Raw genomic sequence first — 21,796 nt, 5'->3', positions numbered from 1 at the left:
GGAGTGTTCCTCTGGACATAAGTTCTGTATCGAATGTGCAACTAGGAAGAAGGATGGGAATAGGAGTCTGGTCTTAGTCATTCGGGTAGAACTGTTGATATTCTTGGAACCTTGGTGATAAGAAATGCAGAGATTAAAGACAGAGAAAAACAAGAACCAGTGAGACTGACGAAAGTTAAGTCGTTTGGCTGATTTTTCATCAAAACCAACATGGAATGTTCAGCACTCTCCAACCAGTGCCACTTCTCCTCTATAGCAAGGAGTTCCCCCACATCGTCATTACGTTCAGCAGGGGAAAGTCTGCGGGAAAAGAAAGCACAAGGGCAAAGTTTTTCATTAGAACCTGAATGTTGGGAGAGGACAGTGCCAACCCCCATTTCAGAACGTCAACCTCCATGATGAACTCTTTCTGGGGGCTGGGCTGTATGACAAAGGGTGTTTGGGAGAAGTGGTTCTTGAGTTCGAGGAAAGCTGCATTTTCTTTGGGTGAGCAGGAGAAAGGAATCTGGAAGTGAAGGCTGTTAATGGGGTTGCGGTTTGACTGTAGTTTCTGATGAAGCAATGATGGATGATGGAAGTTGGCAAATCCTAGAAACATTGGGAGCTGTTTGCAAGTTTGTGGGGTAGGCCAGTCAAGGGTAGCTGCTTTGACCTTCTCTGGATCTGTGAAAATCTGTCCACCCTCAAGGATGTAGCCCAGGAATGGTACAAATGATTTGTGGAACTCACATTTCTTTGCCTTTGAAGGACTAAGCAGACATATTTTTGGTGTTCAGCCAGAGATTTGGAATAGATGAGGATATCGTTTAAATAAACAAATACAAAGACATTCAGGAAGTTGCAGAGGATATCATTGACAAGGGCTTTGAAGACTGCAGGAGCACTACAGTTGAGCTGCAGTTCCCTGGCTCCCCCTGGTGGTAAACTGTGAGACAAATCACCGCACTGGAAAACACCACACATAACCCAAAACCCTGGCTTCCTAACAACTGCAAACTTTTTCCAGTATAAACACATGATGTAGCATATTACATACTCACCGAGGAGTGAATGCTGCAAGTCATTGACTCGATGGAATCTGTTGGGTTTCCTTAGAAAACTTTTGGATCCATTTCAATAAGAAAGAGAATTTGCCTGCATTTTTCATCAATGGGTTTAAATTGGGGTCTGTGTATTTGACTTGGAATTTGCCTTTACGGTTAGATTTAATTTACTTTTTCTTTTGCAAATGATGTTAAGAAGACAAATGTTTTGAATTTGCATTATTGAAATAAATTGAACTGAATGGATTTGGCAGATAAACTATACCTCCTCTCCACTCAGTTGAGCTCCAGAGTGTACATGATACTGTACAGTGGGTGACCTGAATAAGGATGACTCTTTATTGGAAAAAGTCAACACTAAAGTATTGATGGGAGGTATTTTGCCTACAAGGCAAACAGAAAAGCCAAAAGATGTCAATATAAGCTCTGCAAGTGGTGATAGTACCAAAGCACTAAAAGCTAGCAAAAAATCTTAGAGATAAAACTAATGTTTGTGAGGAATGCAAGAATGTCAGCTTGCAGTTCTTGTATCCATTTTAGTAAAGGATTAAACATGCCAGAAGCACAAGGTGAGGTTTATTTATTTATTTCGAACAGACAGAAAAGAATCAAGAAAACAAAATAAAAGAATGAAACAAATGTAAGAAATAAAAATGTAAAACTAATTATTTTGCCCATGTGACATGCAAATTTTATATTTTCTGTTCGAAAAGGAGCAGGTAGAAGATATATCTTATAATGTCCTACCCCTTTCCTACTTGTCAATTTATAATCAATTAGCTTTCAGAACATCAAAAAGAGACAACTTGTTTCCATTTTACATGATGTTTGATTATGTACAATTATTTAAATACTATTTATATAATCAATTACATTATAGACTATTAAACAGACATCTTATATATCATATTTTGAAATAAGCTGTTTTAATGAGCTCACTTTTAATGAGTGCCACATATCAATTGATATTCCTATTGTGTGTGTTTTCAGATGTTAGTAAACAGGCCATTGTGGCCAATGGTAGCATGGGTTTGTGCAAACAACCATGTACACACCTAATGACAATTTGGAAAGATCAACGAACCTGACAGTCATGTTTTTGGGTTGTGGGAGGAAGCAGGAGAATCTGGAGAGAACCCACGTATAAACAGATAGAACATTCAAACTCCATGCAGAAAGACCCCGGGACCTCCTACCTGCAAAGCAAACAACCAGTGTCCTTTATCTTCTATAATTGTATTGTAAATATTGTATAATTTATATTGTAATACAATACAGTAACAACATTATACAGTAATGAAGTGTGGAGGAGACCAAGCCAGTGGACAAGTTTTTCTGTTTTTGTGAGAGAAAGTGAAGGCCGAAGTTTGCAATGTCTCTGAGGTGAATGACATTTAGGAAATATGCTTAATATAAATCAATCAAGTTTATCTGTATAGCACATTTCAGCAATTAGGCAACAAAAAAATATTTTTTTTACATCAAAACCAGTATGGGTTTGGGCGTGATGATGCAATACGATTGTAAATGGTATCATGGAGAAGCACGGTTGTGATGACATGGAGGAGTGTCAGAAAGAGTTCTTAGAGAGACAGTGGCCAATTTCAAGGTGTCAGATACAGCTGTGATGCCCAGTCAAATTTGTATACGATTTTCATAACTGAAGGTAACATAGATACTTTATTGTGTTCTATAATGACAGCAATATACAGAAGTCTTTCCCTTTAAGATACACATCTAAAGTGATATGCAAAAGTGATATGCTGCAATATTTAGGCATATCACTCAGTCTGCCACCTTGTTGGAGGTAAGGAAGCACAACCAACAATCCACCAGCAACTCCCCTCTCCTGCACACAACATAACAGCCATACAATTGGTGCCTCTGACCTCCACCTGCAGGCAAAGTTGGAGAAGTGTCTTGTCCAAAGACACAACATGGACGGAGTGGGATTCAAACTGCCAACTCATTGGTAAAACCATGAACTCCTTACTTCCTGAGCAAGCATAGTGTCACAAATCAAGATTTATGATTTAACATGGCTGCAATTTGTTGATTTACTTTAGGCTTTTCACATAAACTTTTAATAAAAAACCTGCCTTCAACCCTGTAACAATTAATACATGTGACTTTACAAGAAAGTTTGCTTGTGCAGAAAATATAACTTGATTTGAAATAAAAATGCCTATCTTAAAGTATGTGATCTATTTCCTTTAAATTTTTACTTCTTGATTCAAATCAATAAAAATTAAGTTTTAAAATGTAAATCATTAAAAAAAATTAATTAAACTCATTAAAAGAGTACTTGGACATCTGTACATAAAGTGCTAAGTGTTACTGTTAGAACATTTGAGGAACTGTATGTGAACACTAACACCACTTTGTTCTGTTTACTGTGAGAACTGACTTTTGAACTCTAAATGTTGTTCCTCGTCAAACATGTGTTATCCTTTGGGAGCCTGACAGCCTGGGCTCGGAGGTCTCCACTTCCTTCCTTTGCATGATTCTTAAAATGTCTAAAAATATGCTGACAAGCGGATGTTTCTGTTATGTTACATAAGCCTGGAGGATTAAATGTTACGAATGAGAGGTTCCACAGAAATTTTCTAGAAGTTGTTTCTTTTAAAGTAAACAGTCTTAGAAAATGGAATAGTTTCCTGGAACTGCTTCACAAAGGGAGATTTATGCAGTTTAATATTTTGATCACGTTTTAATATACATGAGAGAAATGTCATTGGCTTCTCAGGGATGTTCCTACCAAAAGTTAACACCAATAAAAAAGAAGTCACTCAGGACGCCCCATGGCTAATCTTTACTTTCATTTATCTCTTAAAGTGATACAATATTAGTTGAACATGCGGGCTAAATATGTTGCAATTTTTAATTAACTAAAAAAAATTGCTGTTTGTGATATGCCAAAACTCATAATTACTTTACAAATGTATATTTTTTTGTCATATATTTTCACCAATGGAGGATGCCACTTTTTCACAGATGGGTTGATGTCGTCATTTGGTCCATTCAGTATTGGGATCTACAGAGTAAAATACATTAGCATAAAATGTATTTTTTAGTTTTAGTGTAGTTTATTAACAAAATATAAATTAGTTCCTTCGGGCTTTTAGGGTCAAATATTTCTTTAGGATTATTGGAGTTTCTTTTCAAAGTAGTTCACTTTTCTCACATCCCATTTGATCTTGCCTGTCATTGGTAGACAGCCAGACAGTGAGAGAAGTGGGCTTTGTCTTGAGGTGCTCAATCCTTTATTACAACTGAAGAAATGCAGAGAGTGAGGGAGGGAACTTTCTGTTCAGAGGTTTATCGTTGTCTAAGTTTAGATCTTGGCCCACAGACGGTGTCTCAAATAACAAGGCTAGAGACTCACTACAGCGACTCCACATTCCAGATGGAAACACAGCCACACGGAGAGCTAAACGGAGACAAGCACGGAAAAATTGCGAGTCAGAAAAAGGGAGAGGCGGCATAAGGTTTATTCATGCACTGTCCTGTAACTGGATATTTCACACAGAAGACACACATTAACTTGCCGAGCACAACTAGGATATTTGCTCTGAGACTTCTTCCTGGTGGGTTTATGTCTCTGTTCTGCCTAAACTATGACAGAGGAAGCAATCTCAGAAACTCAGCAGTCTTCAGCCTCTGGGTCCGCTCAACATTTTCTACGAGATGTCATCTTTCATGGCAAGTTTAGGGTGAGTATCATCAGAACATGCAAAAGACAAAATAAATTGCTGTGACAGTACGTTAACAGGTTGATGTTTTGTTTTTTGTTATTTTACTTATTTGATTTAAAAAGTCTTACAAATATAAATATGGCCCAAAAATATTCACGATGCATCTCTTTCAGCAAATAAGAAATACAGTATATTTCCAGATGATTAGAGAGATTCGTCCTTTGATGTATCTTGACTTATTTATTTAATTTGGATTTATTTTTATAGGTACTGATTCCCAGTCAACTTTCAATATTTCATAGACAGTGTTAGTTCTACTGAGAACCTCTGCTGCAGCCTCAGAGATTCTGTTGTTCTGTTGACATTCGACCTCACATTTCAAATACCTGCAGCCAACACACCATTCTTGACAGTCCATACAAAACCCCCCAAAAAACTGGATTACCGCTGCAGCTACAAGAGTCAGAGAGATCTGCTAGTAGGAGGACATACGGTGCTTTTAGCATTTAAAAACATGAAGCACAAAGCTCATGTTGTTTCTAAAATGGGTTGTTTTGGACTAAATATAAAAATGTGACTATTTTTGGCCATCTGTGATTTCCTAAAGAGTCACCAAAGGAGTTCCGACAGACTACTGTATTTGACTGAGATGATAACAGTTTTGGTTTCCTTAGTAAGTCCATAGAGTTTAAAAATGACCTTTTGGGCATCCCTTATATAGCAGGTCAAATAAACAGAGTATTGAGAGTATCCACTAGATGACAGTAAAGTCTGGATGATTGGATGAAGTTGCTCTAAGAGTTTCTGATGTCTGCGTTTTGTGTGCTCTGGTTTCCTCCCACTGTATGGAAACCTGTAAGGTGACGGCTTAGTTAGTTTAAACTGACTTTACAGGTGAGTGTAGGAATGCAGGGTTATTTGCTTGTGTCCCATACTGTGCCTTGAAAACGTTTTCATACCCCTTGACCTTTCTCCATTTTGTTGTGCAAAAAAAAAGATCTATTGGTTTTAAATATTTTTTACAATTAAACATTACAGTTGCAACTTTGGAGGTACTGGATCCTGAAGTACCTCCAAAGACACACACACACACTTACCTCAGTGTATTTAGAGCACAGGTGTCAAACTCCAATCCTGCAACATTTAGATGTCCCTCTGCTGCACCACCTGAATAGAAGTTATCTACACAAGGAGGAGGTAATTAAGTCATTTCATTCCAGTGTTTTGTACCTGTGGCACATCTAAAAACTGAAGGACAGTGGCCCTTGAGGACTGGAGTTTGACACCCCTCATTTAGAGAGACCAGTTAACCTAATGGCCATGTTTCTGGAAGCTGTAGTACCCAGAGAGAACTCAACAATGAACATGGAGAACATGCAAATTCCATGCAGATTTAAACCTGGGACCATCTTGCTATGAGGCAACCGAATTAAAAAATGGGTGCGGTGGGAGGCTTCGTTCAAACACACATACACACACACACGTACACGCACACACACACACACACACACACACACACACACACACACACACACACACACACACACACACACACACACACACACACACACACACACACAACAGCCACCTTAGCTGCTAAAACTGGCGAATAAGAACTTGAAATTTTAATTCTTGAATACTTGTTCTACATTGCAAGGATAAAAGTAAATAATGACAAAAGAAAAAATGGTTACACTTTCATCCAAGCGACACAGCTGAAGCAAATAATAGAAAAATTGCCAAAGGAAACCTCCAAACCTCCTTATTGATGCTGAGGTTATTACTCGTTAAATTTGTGTATAATCCAGGGTTTCCCCCAGAAAACTTGCTAAGCCCGGTGGTCGGGGCAACGAGGCGGTCCACTGGCGGTCCACCGTGTTTTTGTATTAAAGATGTTAAGTAGACAATAAAAGTAAAAATATTACTAGGTAATTATATGTTACGGGAAGACATCACCTGTGAAACACTATTTGAATCCACAACTAGTCTTAAAAACAACTAATCAAAAAATACATTTAAAATTAATATCAGTTATGTGCACTTTTGTTTAATCCAAATTAAGTCAGTGGCTAAATAAGGCCCCCCAGGGCTTCAGGGCCCCATAAATGCTAATATTTTAACACAGACAACAGATACATAAATGTAACACTTGTTTATTGAAATGATTAATGATGCTAAATTTGATTTAATGGTTTCAGCATACATAAATTAAACTAAAAAATTAAATTTAAGATTTTAAGGAGTTGGCAAGTTTACTTTGTAAAAGTTCAAAGAACAATATTCATAGTTAGATTTGTTTGTTACCACAGCTGTGAGTTTAATCTTTAAGTTTGAGCTTTACCAATTAGTAAACTGCAATTATAATTTATTGCTTTTTAGGTTGGCTAATTAAACTACTCCCCCCTCTCCCAGATTTCACTAAATCTAACACAGCTCTTAAAGGTGCTGATGTTTTTAGCAGTAGGAGGGGCCCTTAAGTCAAATTCTGCTCCAGGCATTATACAGCCTTGGACCGGCCCTGCATGATGAGTTAAATGCGCTGCACTGCGCAGAGATGCGCAACAAACAGGAAATGTAATTAAATGGTGCTAATGTTGCTTTAATAGCTCTTCCATTTCGTGTCTGTTGAGTTTTTAATAAGAATCACAGAAACTGCTTTGGTCGCTCAAATTTAAGGGACGAGCTTCTCAGATCTCTGTGCGGCCGCGCGCATTAACTCTGGATAAGTGGACAAAGCATTTGATATGGTTTGCTGCACCGTTTAACTGGAAAATAATACTAAAAATTATAATAAAATAATATAAAACCAGCGTGATGCGTGACTACGAGGCGAGCGTGAAAACTCCTCACCGGGCTGAACCTGCATGATGAGGTTAGCGCTGATTCGTTAACCACTAACGTTCCGGTGTTTATACACATAAAATGTACAGGGAAGACAGACAGAGAGCCACGCGCTGGGCAGCGTGTTGAGATGTACAGCTGTACGTGATTCTGTCCACAAAGACAACACGCAAACGGCTGCAAACAGACACGCGACGACAAGTCATTCCTGCAGTTCACATAGAGCTGTTCAACCAGCAACGCGGCTCGTTTTAAACTCTTACCTTGATATAGAGTTCTCCAAAGAAAAATAACTACCCACACTGGGTTGATGTAAATATCCATACAGGTCAGCCTGTGTCCAGTTCGAGTGAAAGGAGGCGCGCGCCGCGGGATCCGCGCTGAGGTTAACTTAAGGCAGCGGCAGCGGCAGCGGCAGCGCGCGAGGCAAGGCGCAGAGGCGCCAGCTTTGTGATTGGTTGGTCCGCTCTCCGGCTTTAAATGCATAAACTATAAACCTTTTAGAAATAAATCAGCTTCGCGAGTGAAACACTCAAAACAGAGACGCTTGCAATCCGGCTTAAAGTTTGATCGCAAATAAATAAATAAATAAATAAATAAATAAATAAATAAAATCCCCCAATTATTAATTTTTCTAAAAATAAAAACAAGCAACGCTTAGCCTGGCGGGTGTTTTAGCATGGCAGGCTAACAGGCTTATAATACGCTGGGGGAAACCCTGTTTAATCACTTGAACTAAACATCGTCACCAGCACTATGCATACACCAGTCACCTACTAATCTAGGACTTCAGCTTTGAAACTAAAAAGGGCTTAAGAAACTGTAAACATTTTAGTTTGAATAGAATTCTAAATGAAAATAAAATTGACAATTAACATCAATGATAATTTTTTTTTCTATATATGTTAGATCTCAGAGTCTGAATAAATGTTAAATGAGTTAGTTAAATGAGACTCTGGATCGAATTTTTTTTACCACTTCTCAAATTTTACTGAACCAACTGGTCCCATTGTGTCTGTTTTAGCACTTAGCTGAATATTCTCTTGCCTCTTCCTTTTGGTGACTGAGATGCAGTCAAACTGTGAAAAAATGTACACAGAACATTTAAGGATGTCTTAGTGCTCCTTCCAGCAGGATGTTAGCAGCTGATACTTTTTTCCCTAGAGATAAGGGTTTGGATGGTTGGATCTTGCCTTCAAACACTATCAGATTGCTTTCTCAGGGGTTTCACAGACTTGGTGAACACTTTAGACTTATAGTTGTGCACCAAGCAGTCAGTGTTAACCAGCTGCTGTCATATGGGGTGTGACTGGTCTTCAGATGTAGATTTATATTTAGAAATCGTAAAGTAAAAGCCAGAGGTTATGACAGCTCATAATTCACCTACTATATATGTCCTAGAATTTCTAGGAAGAGTCATGCCAGACATGGGTGCCTTCACTTATTTGGTACACAAATGATCTGTGACCTATGGAAATCATCAATTTGCATCTGCTATATCTTTAATCTAATCAGTCCATAAGAAATGTCTTTTTATTATTTAGAAGATGCAAAAAACAACAACAACAAAAAATTAGCCTGACAGACTCAAAGCCAAACATGGGATAATTTTGAGAATCAGATTATTTGGGGGTACAGGTTGTTTCTTTTTTCTCTAGAGACATACGATAAAGACTGTTATGTCAAATTTAACACATTTCAAACTGTATTAGGGTTTTGAATGCTTCTTTGATTGATTCGGTACATTTAAGGTACAGATAGAGCATTATTCCCATGTCAGCTGTTACTATAGCAGTTTCTATAAAACTCAAAGCTTTATGCAAGGACTATTTTTAGTACATATTACCAGTTTATGTTTACTCCTTAGTAAGTCATGGTAAAACTCACAGGGTTTTACCATGACTGGTAAAGCGTTCCACTGCACAATTCTATCATTTTGTAAAGATATGCAGTAATGAACATCCTGCCTTGATTGACTAAGACTTCTTGTCAATTTGTTCTATTGATGGTAGCAACCAGAAGCTGGTGTGTTTTCTTTGAAGTTTCATTTGTCCTTTTCTCTGTATGAAAAGAAGCCAGAGTCACGCTTAACCCCATACATGAATGTTGTATCATTCATTTTTATGTTTTCATAATTGTTTTAGCAAAATATCCTGAGAAAGGTAAAATGCCCATGTCACTGATACACACAGCAGCCAAAGCTCATTTAGATACATCCAGTAACTAAGATATGTGGCTGAGAAAACACATTAAATAATTGTTTAATAATAACAGATTTTTTTGCAATTACATTCCATTACAGGATTTTATCTTGATAGCTGCCTGTCTTCTGCAGGTAAAGTACTGACTTGTCAGAACTACGTCACCAAACTTCTTCAAATCCACTCAAGTCCACTGTAGCAACATTTTCCTTTGACTCTGTCCTGGTAATTCCTGAACGAATTTCACAAGGCATGAAACTGAACAAAACAATGCTGCTTTTTTTAAAACATGTTTTTTGCACAAAATCTCACCAAATATTTCTGTCTAGGACAAACAATTTAGTATTCTTGAAAAAAGACTAAACTAACTTGCAAGTAACTTTTCACATATTGAGCTTGTCTTAAGTAAATAATTCCTTAACATTGACGGAAAAGTAGTAGTTCCACTTGCAGACTATTTTACTTATAACATGGAAAATATGTCTTGTTATGAGTGAAATAATTTGCAAATGCAACTAGCACCTTTTCAGAAAAATTAAGGAATTATTTATCTAAAGGAAATTTCTAATATTTTTTCTGAAACATTACTTGCAAGTTAGTATGTCTGTTTAAAGTCTTTTAAAAATATTTTCACAAGAATCTAGATAAAGAATTTTGCAGTGTGGAATCTGGTTTCTCCATCTTTTCTATCATTGTGTTTTGTGTTTGCTGATTTCAGGCTCTCAGTCCAGAGGAAAGCACCAGTTGCTATCATGGACTTTTCTTCCAGGATGGTCAGCGGCGTGTCGACTACATTCTCACTTACCCTGTGAGGAAGCCAGGTGGAGGGCGCTCCAGTCGACAGTCAGACCACAGTCTCACAGAGAACTTTGCTTCCCGCACTCTGGGACAAAGCAAGCAGGTCCAAGGTGCATCCACAGTGGTTGATGTGGAAGTGGGATGTCTGGAAGAACCTCTTAACAGCCAGGAGGATCACAAAACATTCAGGAGGGAGGAGTTTGAGAAAAATCTGAAAGAAATGGGACTAGAGCTGGAAAAAGATGAGGAAGTGAGTTTACATTTTTACTTTTGTCATCTGTTTTAAAAAGTGTTTTGTGGTCTGATCTCTGTAGATGCTTCATTTTACACTGGTAAAACAGTAAATACAGCTTATTAAAAACGTACAGAAAAATACCCACTGAGGAATAAGCTTCATTTTAATGATGAAACTTCACCTGTACATTATTTACAAGACCTGCGCAATCGGCTTGCAGCAAACCAAACTGCTTTGAAAGAGGTCAAGCTCAGACAAAATGAGAAAAACTCAAAGGTCAGTAGATCGTGCAGAAATGCCAGAAACTGTAAATGTTTCACTTTGAAACATCATTTCCACCAGAACCACAACAGTTCTATGCAACAGTGTCTGAAAGCTGCAGATTATCTGCTCATCTCTTATCTCCAAAAAATGTGAATTTAAAAAAATGTATTAATTTTGTGGGAGGTTCCACACATGTTTAATTGGTGTACATAAACACTTGAGGGAACTTGAGGGGAATTAACAACAATGGTTTAAAAGAGGTGATAACATTCTTTTAAATATATGCTATTATATACCAATCAAAACACTGATCCTTTAAAAACCAAAGCCAATGTTTGTAAGATCTCTAAATAAATTTCAAATTTATTTATGAAGTTTCCAAGAATAAAAAAGTAATGAAATGCTTAAACCAAAAATGGCATAATCTAGTCATGAACTTCAAAAAATGAAATAACACATGGCTGAAATCTCATATTGTTGTTTTTTTATTTACAGTATTTTTTTAATCCAGAGGGGTTCTGTAAACATTTATCAGTGACATAAATATGAGAATAGATCCTGCTGCAGGCAGTAGGCTGGTGGTGGTGTGGGGGGTCAGGGGGTCATTGGCAGAGAACTGTAGGCAGATGGCAGCAGCTAAAGACCCCAGAGGTGTGGTGGTGCAGGAGCTTGATGTCCAGTGGTTAGCTGTGGAAGCTGTGCCAATGATCAGTATACTGACATTGGTAGCCAAGGCACCTTGTAGGCTGTTGGCAAATGCAGAGAAATCCAAGAAGCTGGCAAAAAAGGAATTGAAGTCTGAAGGGCAGTGGAGCAGCAGAAGAACCTTGGAGACTGTAGGCCTAGAGACACAGGAGGTCGTCAATGTAAGACTGGAAGCCGATGACAATGGGTGACGAACACAGGAAGCCAGTGGTGCAGGAGCTGAGTCTCCGGAGTCTGGTGTGGGCAGCAGAGGGAGGCCGAAGACCCAACTAGAGGCTCTGGAGGCTGAGGCCCATGGTGGAGCTCAGAATCAGACACTTTAGACCGATGCTGGTTGTTCTCAACCCCCTCAAAGAACCCGAACTCATGAAACGTTCAAAACAGAAACAAATGAAATCCAAGGTACAAAGAGATGTATGCAGTGATCTTCCTGTTATAGGGGAATGTATTTCTGAGTATCGTCTGCGTGACAACGACAAGTAATCTTATGCTTTCTGACATGAGACAAGTGGCAAGAGACAAGAAGAATACGATCATAATTTCCTATTGAGAAAATTAAGACAAAGTCATTCTAAAATACGGTTTTTAATCATTCAACATTTCTGCTGAGTATAGAATATAAAATTCAATAAAATTTATTTCTATGTGGCAGGCCTTGATTCCTGGTTTGGGCTTTGTAAAGATTCATGCACCCTGGAACGTTCTCTGTCGAGAGGCTGAATTAATGAAGCTAAAGATGCCCACAAAGAAGGTAAGTTCAGCTGATTCCTGCAGTGATCGATCCACAGTGGATAATGGGAATGCTGTAGTATGTTTCTGTTGACAGTTTTGGTCGCCAAATCTCAGGTTTCCAACAACCATGCAAAAAGTGTACTGTACTTATCAATAATATGTGCTGATGTGCAAAGCAAAACCCCCAATTTTTTTTTGTAATCAGTAGTGTCAAACTGGCACTTCATCTCAAGTAAACAACTTTTTGTATTTATTGAGGTTATCTTTGTAATTAAAAGTTGTAGTAAGTACATAATTTAAAAACAACAAAAGGCAAAAACGGAAGAAATCAATTCAGAGCACTTTGTTTCATAAAGCCAGAATGTTACGGCGCTATTGGCACGTCAGGGTTCAGGATAAGAATGACGATCGCAGAGTGTGTACCGATCAGATACCCAGATGACCCCGAGGCAATCATGAAGCAGTATGACGGTTCCGTTCTTTAATCGGCGGTTTTGGTGTGTGTGGTTCTACAACAAATGAATAAATAAAAATTACAATCTACCATGAATATATACACTCATTTACAACAAATTACAATCATGTTGCATTGCAAGTAAAGTTAAACAAAGTAGAACAAAGCGACCAAACATATTATGTGTTACCGTACTAGCATATGAATTAGCTTAGCACACCCTTCGCTTATGTTAAACAAAGTCTAACAGAGAATGTTGAAGCTACTTATATAAACATATCTCAAACATAAATACACTGCAACCTACCACTCATATGGACGCACACTTGAACAAACCCACGAAACCGCTAACAAACACCACATCTGCTGCTCTGTACAGCTTCTCGAACAATGTCTTATGAAAGGAAAAAATATATCACCCTCAAACGGCCGCGCCACCTGGTGGCGAGGCTAGGGACTACAGCACGGCCTTCAGAACAGCCGCCCCCAAACTTGCAACCGCAAGTTTGCAGCATAAAGCTCACTGTCCATCTGATTCTGGCACTGCAGGTAGACGGATAAGGCGGCTCACTGGCCGTATGTACATGCGGTCTTTCACCTTGACCTCTGCAGACCGGATCAAGCCATCCGCTCCCGGGAATACTCTGCTGATCGCTCCAATAGGCCATGAGGCTCTGGGGAGTTGTGGATCCACTATCATCACCACAGCACCCATCTGAATAGGAAAAGTGTCCTTTTGCCACTTCGACCGAGTCTGCAGTGTGGGCAGGTAGTGGCGTATGAACTGTGTCCAGAAACGATCTGATAACACTTGACAGGTCCTCCAATGTCGCTGTCCAATGAGCTCTGAGTCGTGATATAACACTTGCGGTAGGGAAGGGTCTAGCCGCCCCATCAGCAACAGATTTGGGGTAATGGGATCTGGGTCGGCTAGATCTGATGATACGTACCCCAAAGGTTTCGAGTTGAGTATTCCCTCAATCTCGATCAGCACTGTTTGCAGGATTTCCTCCTGAACAACCTGTGAGCCTATTGTAGATTTCAGAGCTGCCTTTATAGATCTGATTTCTCGTTCCCAGGATCCACCAAAGTGGGGAGCACTGGGGGGATTAAATCGAAACGTTATTTGATGTTCTGCTAATTGGGATTGTAAAGAGGGATGAAGAGCATGAAAGGACTGCTGCAGCTCTTTCTCTCCTCCGCGAAAATTAGTTCCTTGATCGCAGAGTATCTCAGCTGGTTTACCTCGGCGAGAGACAAATCTTCTTAATGCCATGAGGAATGAGTCAGAACTGAGGCTAGACAGCACCTCAATATGAACGGCACGAGTTGTCAAGCATTTGAAGAGCAGACCCCAGCGCTTTTCCATTCGCCGACCAACTTTCACTTGAATTGGACCAAAACAATCGATTCCTGTTGAAAAGAAGGCTGGATGATTCAATCGGAGGCGTGCCAGGGGAAGGTCTGCCATCTTCGGATTGACAGGCTGAGCTCTCCATTTCTGGCACTCAGGGCAGGAGCGCTGTTCACTCCTTATGGCTTCACGGCCCCTAAGAATCCAATATTTCCTTCTCAACTCTGCAAACAATCTCTCTGCTCCAGGGTGCTTTAAATCACTGTCAGCCTGCCGAATGAGTAGCTTGGTAACAGGATGTTTAGGATCTAATACTACTGGATGAGTGATAGCAGGTTCCAAATCGCTGCATTGTCTGAGTCTGCCACCTACTCTGATGAGTTGAAGTGATTCGTCAAATTCCGGTGCCAGGGTGACTAAACGACTGGATGAATGAACTGGTTTCCCGGTGGTCAGCCACTGGATCTCATCTGGGAAACTGTCTCTCTGAGCAGATTTTAGGAGAGTAAGTTCAGCCTCTTTGTAGTTCTCTGCTGTGAGATTATCACCAGTTGACCCCTGAAGGCATTTAGCAGCTTCCTTTAAGAGGTCATTAAAACTGGCAAATTTCTGTGCATCTGGAAGTGGACAGGGTTCAGCAGTTACAACCAAGCAAGTGGCTGCTCTACGCTGCTCCTCAACGAAGTCGGTGCATGGTATAATTGGATGCTCCGGCCACTGACTCTGTGGGAGCTGCAGAAAGGATGGTCCACATGCCCACCGGGACTGGCAGGTGAGGTCTCGCAGTCGTTTACCCCTAGTTAGATCATCTGCGGGGTTGTCAGATGTTGCCACATATCGCCAAGCCCAGCTATCTGTCAGTTCTTGGATTTCAGCAACTCGAGTTCCTACAAATACCTTGAAGTGGCAGGAATCTGACTGAATCCATGTTAGAACAGTGGTGGAGTCCGTCCACAACACCACTTTGAATAATGGTAGGGTGAGCTCTTTGGTCAACAGGCTGGCGAGTTGAGCTCCTGTTAAAGCTGCACATAGTTCCAGACGTGGCATGGACAACTGCCGTTTAGGAGCCACTCTGGAACGTGCGGTCAGGAAAGCAACTTCCACCTTTCCAGCCGGATCTTCCGTCCGTAGATATGCAACACTTCCGTATGCCTGTTGTGATGCATCACAAAAGATGTGCACCTCACGTTGACTGTCAGTTTTGTCCAGCTCGGGGCTTACATAACAACGCTGCAAACTGACATTGTCCAGATGTTGCAGCTCCTCTTCCCATTCAGTCCATGCAGAAAGCAGATCACTCGGTAACAGTGGATCATCCCACTCACGCTTTTTGTCCCATAGCCGTTGGACTAGTACTTTGGCCCTTGTCGTGAAAGGGACGAGGAAGCCTAGGGGGTCGTATTGACTTGCCAGAACCCGATAGATGTTCCTCATAGTGGGAGGATTACGGTTCAAGGGCCTGGATTTATACTGTAGAGTGTCAGAGTTGCACATCCACCGCAAGCCAAGAGCAGGTTCTTGGGGATCCATATTGGTTTGATTCAACCACTGTTCACTGTTTTCCGACCTTAACTCCTTTGGTAGATGGCCAATGAGATCTGGGGTGTTGCTGGCCCACTGCCTGAGCTCAAATCCTGCTTCTGATAATAGTGACCTTAATTTCTCCACTACTTCTTTAGCCACATCTGGAGAAGAAAAGCTCTGCAACCAATTATCAACATAGAAGTTCTTCTCAATGGAGTCACAAACATCCTCTCCCTGCTGACAGTGATCATGGACATGTCTCTGAAGTGCGTATATGGCGCAGCAAGGAGAGCATGTTGTTCCGAATGGGAGCACCTGCCATTCATACACTTTGGGAGGGGTGTCTCTTTGCAGATCACGCCAGATAAAACGTAGCAGTGGTTGATCTTCCGGCAGCAGTCTCACCTGGTGGAACATTCCCTTGATGTCGCTACTAATTGCAATGGAGTGTTCTCTGAAGCGTAATAGCACACCAAGGAGAGAGGCACACAGGTTTGGGCCTGGCAACAGTAGCTCGTTGAGGTTCTGGTCTTTGTAAGTGAATGAGCAATTAAACACCACACGGTTCTTACCGTTATGTGTCACCATGTGGTGGGGGATGAACCACGATTCCTTTGAAGCCCTCATCTCCTCTTCACTTACTTCTCTCACATAGCCGGTCACTATTAACTTGGTGATCTCTGCTTGATAAGCTTTAGCCTTCACTGGATCTCGATGAAGGCGCTTCTCTGTGCCACGTAGACTGGGAAGAACCGCCACAGGTGATACTTGTAGTGTAGGCATATCACTGACACGCAGAAGGGGCGTTGCATATCGGTTTACACCTTCAATATTCAGTCTGATCGTTTTCCCCTCCAGAAGCTTCATAGCTTGCTCTTCCCTCCGTGACCGTGTCACTAGTTTCTCACTTCTGTACGGCATAATGTCAAGTTGCCATAGTCTTTCTACTTGACTTAACAGGTCTGATTGAGGTGAGGCAGCTGAAAGAAAGAGGCATTGTTGAGGTTGTGCAGAGTGTCGAGGGGACGGGACAGGTCCTTGTAGTACCCAACCCAGCCTAGTTTTGACTGCAGCTGGACCGCCAGGTGGGCCTAGCCGCACAGGTTGGATGGGGGTGACTAAGTGGGGACAGTCTGATCCAATCAAAATGAGCGGCTGAGCATTCGAAAATGACTGCAAAGGAAGCTTCCTCAAATGTCTATACTTTTGCTGCAGTGCTTTCACTGGGTATGAATGTTGAGCCAAACCTAGATCATCTGCTGTGAAGGCTCTCTCGATGGTAAATGTTTTGGATGGTTGACTGGCAGAGGAGACTTTGACTGTCACTGATTCACCATGCAGTGTTCTCAGTCCTTGCCTTACTGTACGTAAAGTAAGACTCTCTGCGGTGCCCTGTAGCTGAAGCTTCTGAATGGCCTCTGGGAGAAGAATTGTCCTCTCCGAACCATCATCTAGTATGGCAAACGTCTCAAGGGTGTGTTTCCCATTCCGCAGCAAAACTTTGCTTATCTTCAGAAGCACTTGGTTGCAACCTGAACGACGGTCTAGATAGAGCACATCAGTAGATGATTTACTGCCCAGTTCACTGACATGTTCCATTGGTGTTGTAGGCAGAGCAGCTCTGGTATTCACTTCATGCAGGGCCTCTAGATGTTTTCCTTTGCATGTGTTGCATTGCACTCTAAGTCGACACTGAGCTGCCTGGTGGTGTCGTCCACAACGCCAGCAGCGATTATTGGATTTAATCCAGGTGGACTTCTGCTCCTTTGTCAGCAGCCTGAAGTTCGAACATTGATCTAGAAAATGGAGAGTATTATTACAATAAGGACAGAAAGCTGTGGGCTTGCCTTGGACCTCAGCATGGGAGGGGTTTGTGGCCAAGGGTCTCTGAGGGGCAGTATCATATGTTGAGCCATGTAACACAGTAGCAGTCCCTCTTGAGGTTCTCTTATCTCTTTTGAGGCCATTTCTGTCTCTCAGTCTCTCTTCCACCTTGATGGACCGATCTCCACCCTCTTGAATGATCAGTTCATACTCCAGCCACTCTGCAAAGTCTCTCAATGAGGGTATTCCACTTTTCTGTGGGTAGAGGTAGCGGCGGAAAGCAGCACGCATGTCTTGGGGTAGCTTTCGTGTGAGTCTTGCTACATGAGAGCCGCATTGTAACTCTATGTGTCCATCTTCCCCAAGTTGCTCTAACATGCCAACCAACGCACGCACTCTCAATGCAAACTTTCTGAATCCTGTTGTGTCACTTGTGCGAATATTGGGCTCATCCATAAGCTCTGCTATTCTCTGAAGAGACAGTTGGTGAGGCTGGCCGTAATGTGTAGTGAGTGAAGCCATCGTATCAGAGTATGGGCGGAGTGAATTACTGTAGGAGTCGGCAATTAAAAGAGCTTCTTCAAATTTAAGGTGGTCACATAGCACCTGATATTTGAACCTCTCTGTTGCATCGGCCGGGAGAATATTCTCTAGGGCAAGTCTTAATCTGGCGAATTGCCTAGGATCATCCTTTGTGAACTCTGGTATTGATGGCAATGGTCCTCTGTAGGTCCTCTCCCTTGTAGCTATGGCCATTGCAGGATCTGATGGGTGGGTAGGGGAGTGCATGTTGGTGTCCAAACTAGGTCCAGCTCGTGGGTGAGATAAGGGGGTGGACTGTGGCACTCGGGGTTGAAAGTCAGGAGCTCTGGTGACTGCAGCTGCAGTTTGTTGTTGTACTTGTAGCTCTTGTAAACGTTGGCTAAGCTCTTGTACGATGGCCGGTGGAGGTGGAGGAGGTGGAGCCACCTGTTGGTGTTGGAGATCTGGATAGTCACCCGGAAAAAGGATTGGAGGTGGTGGTAGTGGCCACTCTCCAGTTACATCCTGTGTGGGGCATACATTGGGCTGCTCCTGCTTCAGGGTAAAGGGCTGCGTCGTTTGACGTGTGGAGAGCCAAGTGTCATCAGCCGAAATGTAACCATCTGGCTGCTGTGCTGAATGTAGGCTAGTTGATCTCATCGTGGCAACATTACGATCCACCTGCCTCCTCATGTCTTTAACCATTAGCTGCAGTCGATTATTATCCTCTTGCAATTGCTGCACAATTGTCATAAGCTCATGTGGGATGCTGGGTAACACTGGTGTCTGTCCAACAGCTCCAACAAAACCAGAAGTCTGTATGAGGGGCGTCACCTCGGCGGATCCCTCTCTACTGTGAAGCTGTTCCAACATAGTGTTTGACGGCAGTGTATATCCCTCATAATCCGCCAGCCATCCTGGTGGTCGCACAGCCCTCCGAGGACGTGCACCAGCTCGCTCGGGGTCATAATCCATATCCACTCTGTAATCTCCACGATCCGGCTCGAAGGACCAATTTGTTACGGCGCTATTGGCACGTCAGGGTTCAGGATAAGAATGACGATCGCAGAGTGTGTACCGATCAGATACCCAGATGACCCCGAGGCAATCATGAAGCAGTATGACGGTTCCGTTCTTTAATCGGCGGTTTTGGTGTGTGTGGTTCTACAACAAATGAATAAATAAAAATTACAATCTACCATGAATATATACACTCATTTACAACAAATTACAATCATGTTGCATTGCAAGTAAAGTTAAACAAAGTAGAACAAAGCGACCAAACATATTATGTGTTACCGTACTAGCATATGAATTAGCTTAGCACACCCTTCGCTTATGTTAAACAAAGTCTAACAGAGAATGTTGAAGCTACTTATATAAACATATCTCAAACATAAATACACTGCAACCTACCACTCATATGGACGCACACTTGAACAAACCCACGAAACCGCTAACAAACACCACATCTGCTGCTCTGTACAGCTTCTCGAACAATGTCTTATGAAAGGAAAAAATATATCACCCTCAAACGGCCGCGCCACCTGGTGGCGAGGCTAGGGACTACAGCACGGCCTTCAGAACACAGAATGTTCAGCTGTTCAATAACATTTTTTGAGCTTATAATTATATTGTTTTATTTAAAGTAAAACGATTTATTTTTACTTTAAATAAAGCTCATTTATTTTAAAAAGAGTCTTTGTTTCATGTGCCTTGCGATGACACTTGTTGTGAATTGATGTTTTATTTAAACAGAAGTGAATGGAATGAAGCTGAATTGAAGATGCCCAATTAGTGTGAATGCGGTGGAGCTTAGAGAGGGGTTCAGTCCACACATATAAGCCCTGAACAACATCCCAGCAGAAAACTAAGTTCAGGAACTGATGGGGTGTTGATAGTAACATCTCGTTCTGTCAAACTGTCCTAAGCTATGCTGTCAAATCCTAAGTGCCTCTTGTCCAAGCTCATCCCCTTATCGAAATGAGACACTTTGATCAGCTGCCTCTGGCCAGTACCATCCTTGTGGACCATTAGAAAAGTGCTTAGAGGGAAAAGTGGTCTGTATTTGTCTGCATCATCTGTCATTCACTACATTTGCGTCAATCTGCAGGGCAGCATATGGCTCTTTGACTTCTTCACAGCTGATGTTATTACATCCATATGTCTATCTTTTAGAGTTGAAAGAACATTAACTTCCTCCCCTCACTGTGGCCATTGGAGCTGACAGAATAATGCTGCAACACGTTTTCAAAGCATCCCTAAACAGCGATATGCATCTCCATTGAGGAGCAGAAACACAGCATCTAGCTCTATGAGATTCTTAGTCCACCCAACCAATAAACAGTTCCCCTTGCTTCCCTCAGAAAGAAGTCTGTAACACACACGGTTGGATCAATGAGGCTCAAATGCAGCTTTTCCCAAGAGAATGTGAAGTTCTGCCAGACACTGACTTTCTTTTTCATTTTTACTGATTTTCTAATTTGCTGACAGGTATAAAACAATGATCAACTTCTTGTCTGCTGAAAACCTGCAGAATAAACGTCACCCTCCAAATGACTCCAGTAATACTTTCACAGGGTAGAACTTGTGAAAGTATCAGAAACTACCTCCAACCTGTATGACCAAAATCCATCTCAAGGTTCTCTCCCATTTATTCCGGTTTAGTCACCATGATAAAAATGTCCACATCATAAGCACATCAGTTTTCCCATTGTATGCATTGTCAACAAGGCACACCTGTGATTTCATTGGTGTGCCTTACTGGCAATATGTCTGCATATTATCACATGCTCACTATATGCATGCAATAATGTGATGCCATATTATTGCAAAACAACTGAAACATTGTCATATGCTATTAAGAGAGAAAAAATTCTAAACCTTATTAACCCTTTTTAAGCGCAAAGACTGAGATCACACAGAGATGACAGCGTCACAATAATCAGCATTTATTCAAGACAGATGGATACTATCACCACAAAAGCACATCACAAAACATCAGAAAACTCAGAGCACAAACAACACATGAATTTACCTGAGAGAGAGAAAAAGACAAAAGATGGAAACGACAAACAAAAAGCAAAGATGTCCTTGGAGAATTGCAAAGAGCAAAATCTGATTTGTTACTCCTGTGTACAAACTTTTATAATAAAGACATATTCTTCTTTTTAATTTATTCAAATAAGGCATATCTTTGCTCATCCAACCAGGAGCTGTCTCTGACCCTCTTTAAAGTTATAAACTCCCTACAATTTGTTTTCAAGATCAAAGTACTTCACACAAAAAATGTAAAGTCATAAAACACACCATACAGTCAATAATTGATCAAACTAAAACATTATATAAAATAAACAAGAAATGTTTCATTTTCAGCGTTTTAGCCTTGATTTAAAGGAATTCAATGCCTCAGTTGTTTTGCCATTTTCTGGAAGTTTGTTCCAGATTTGTGCTGAATGCTGAATTCTGCTTCTCCATGTTTGGTTCTGAGGATGCAGAACAGACCAGAACCAGAAAACCTGAGAGATGTGGACAACAGCAAATTTTTAATGCATTGTGGTGCTAAGCTGTTCAGTGATTTATAAACTAGCAGCAGTATTTT

At 41.1% G+C, this 21,796-nt stretch overlaps 2 protein-coding genes across 10 annotated transcripts in view; one reads left to right on the top strand and one right to left on the bottom strand.

The window, feature by feature from the left end:
* Positions 1 to 7,948, bottom strand: part of ptprz1a (protein tyrosine phosphatase receptor type Z1a) — a 170,023-nt gene extending 162,075 nt beyond the window's left edge. For 2 of the 8 annotated variants that reach the window (XR_014087762.1, XM_081607661.1), the window contains exon 1: positions 7,843 to 7,948. Coding sequence is in view for 7 of the 8 variants with exons in the window: in XM_081607661.1 (XP_081463787.1) it covers positions 7,843 to 7,903 (61 nt within the window). In the remaining variant the exon portion in view is untranslated. The remainder of the gene's footprint in view (positions 1 to 7,842) is intronic. The other 6 variants (XM_081607655.1, XM_081607656.1, XM_081607659.1 and 3 more) reach the window with 4 other exon arrangements.
* Positions 4,308 to 21,796, top strand: part of ano1b (anoctamin 1, calcium activated chloride channel b) — a 59,163-nt gene continuing 41,674 nt past the window's right edge. The window contains exons 1-3 of one of the 2 annotated variants that reach the window (XM_008410941.2): positions 4,308 to 4,756; positions 10,499 to 10,828; positions 12,435 to 12,533. In XM_008410941.2, coding sequence (XP_008409163.2) covers positions 4,661 to 4,756; positions 10,499 to 10,828; positions 12,435 to 12,533 — 525 coding nt within the window. In that variant the 5' untranslated portion in view covers positions 4,308 to 4,660. The remainder of the gene's footprint in view (positions 4,757 to 10,498; positions 10,829 to 12,434; positions 12,534 to 21,796) is intronic. The other variant, XM_008410942.2, reaches the window with a different exon arrangement.

The sequence above is a fragment of the Poecilia reticulata genome, chromosome 6 (assembly GCF_904066995.2).
Source record: "Poecilia reticulata chromosome 6, P_reticulata-male-v2, whole genome shotgun sequence".
Taxonomy (NCBI): Eukaryota; Metazoa; Chordata; class Actinopteri; order Cyprinodontiformes; family Poeciliidae; genus Poecilia; species Poecilia reticulata.
This window is presented reverse-complemented; position numbering and strand designations above follow the sequence as displayed.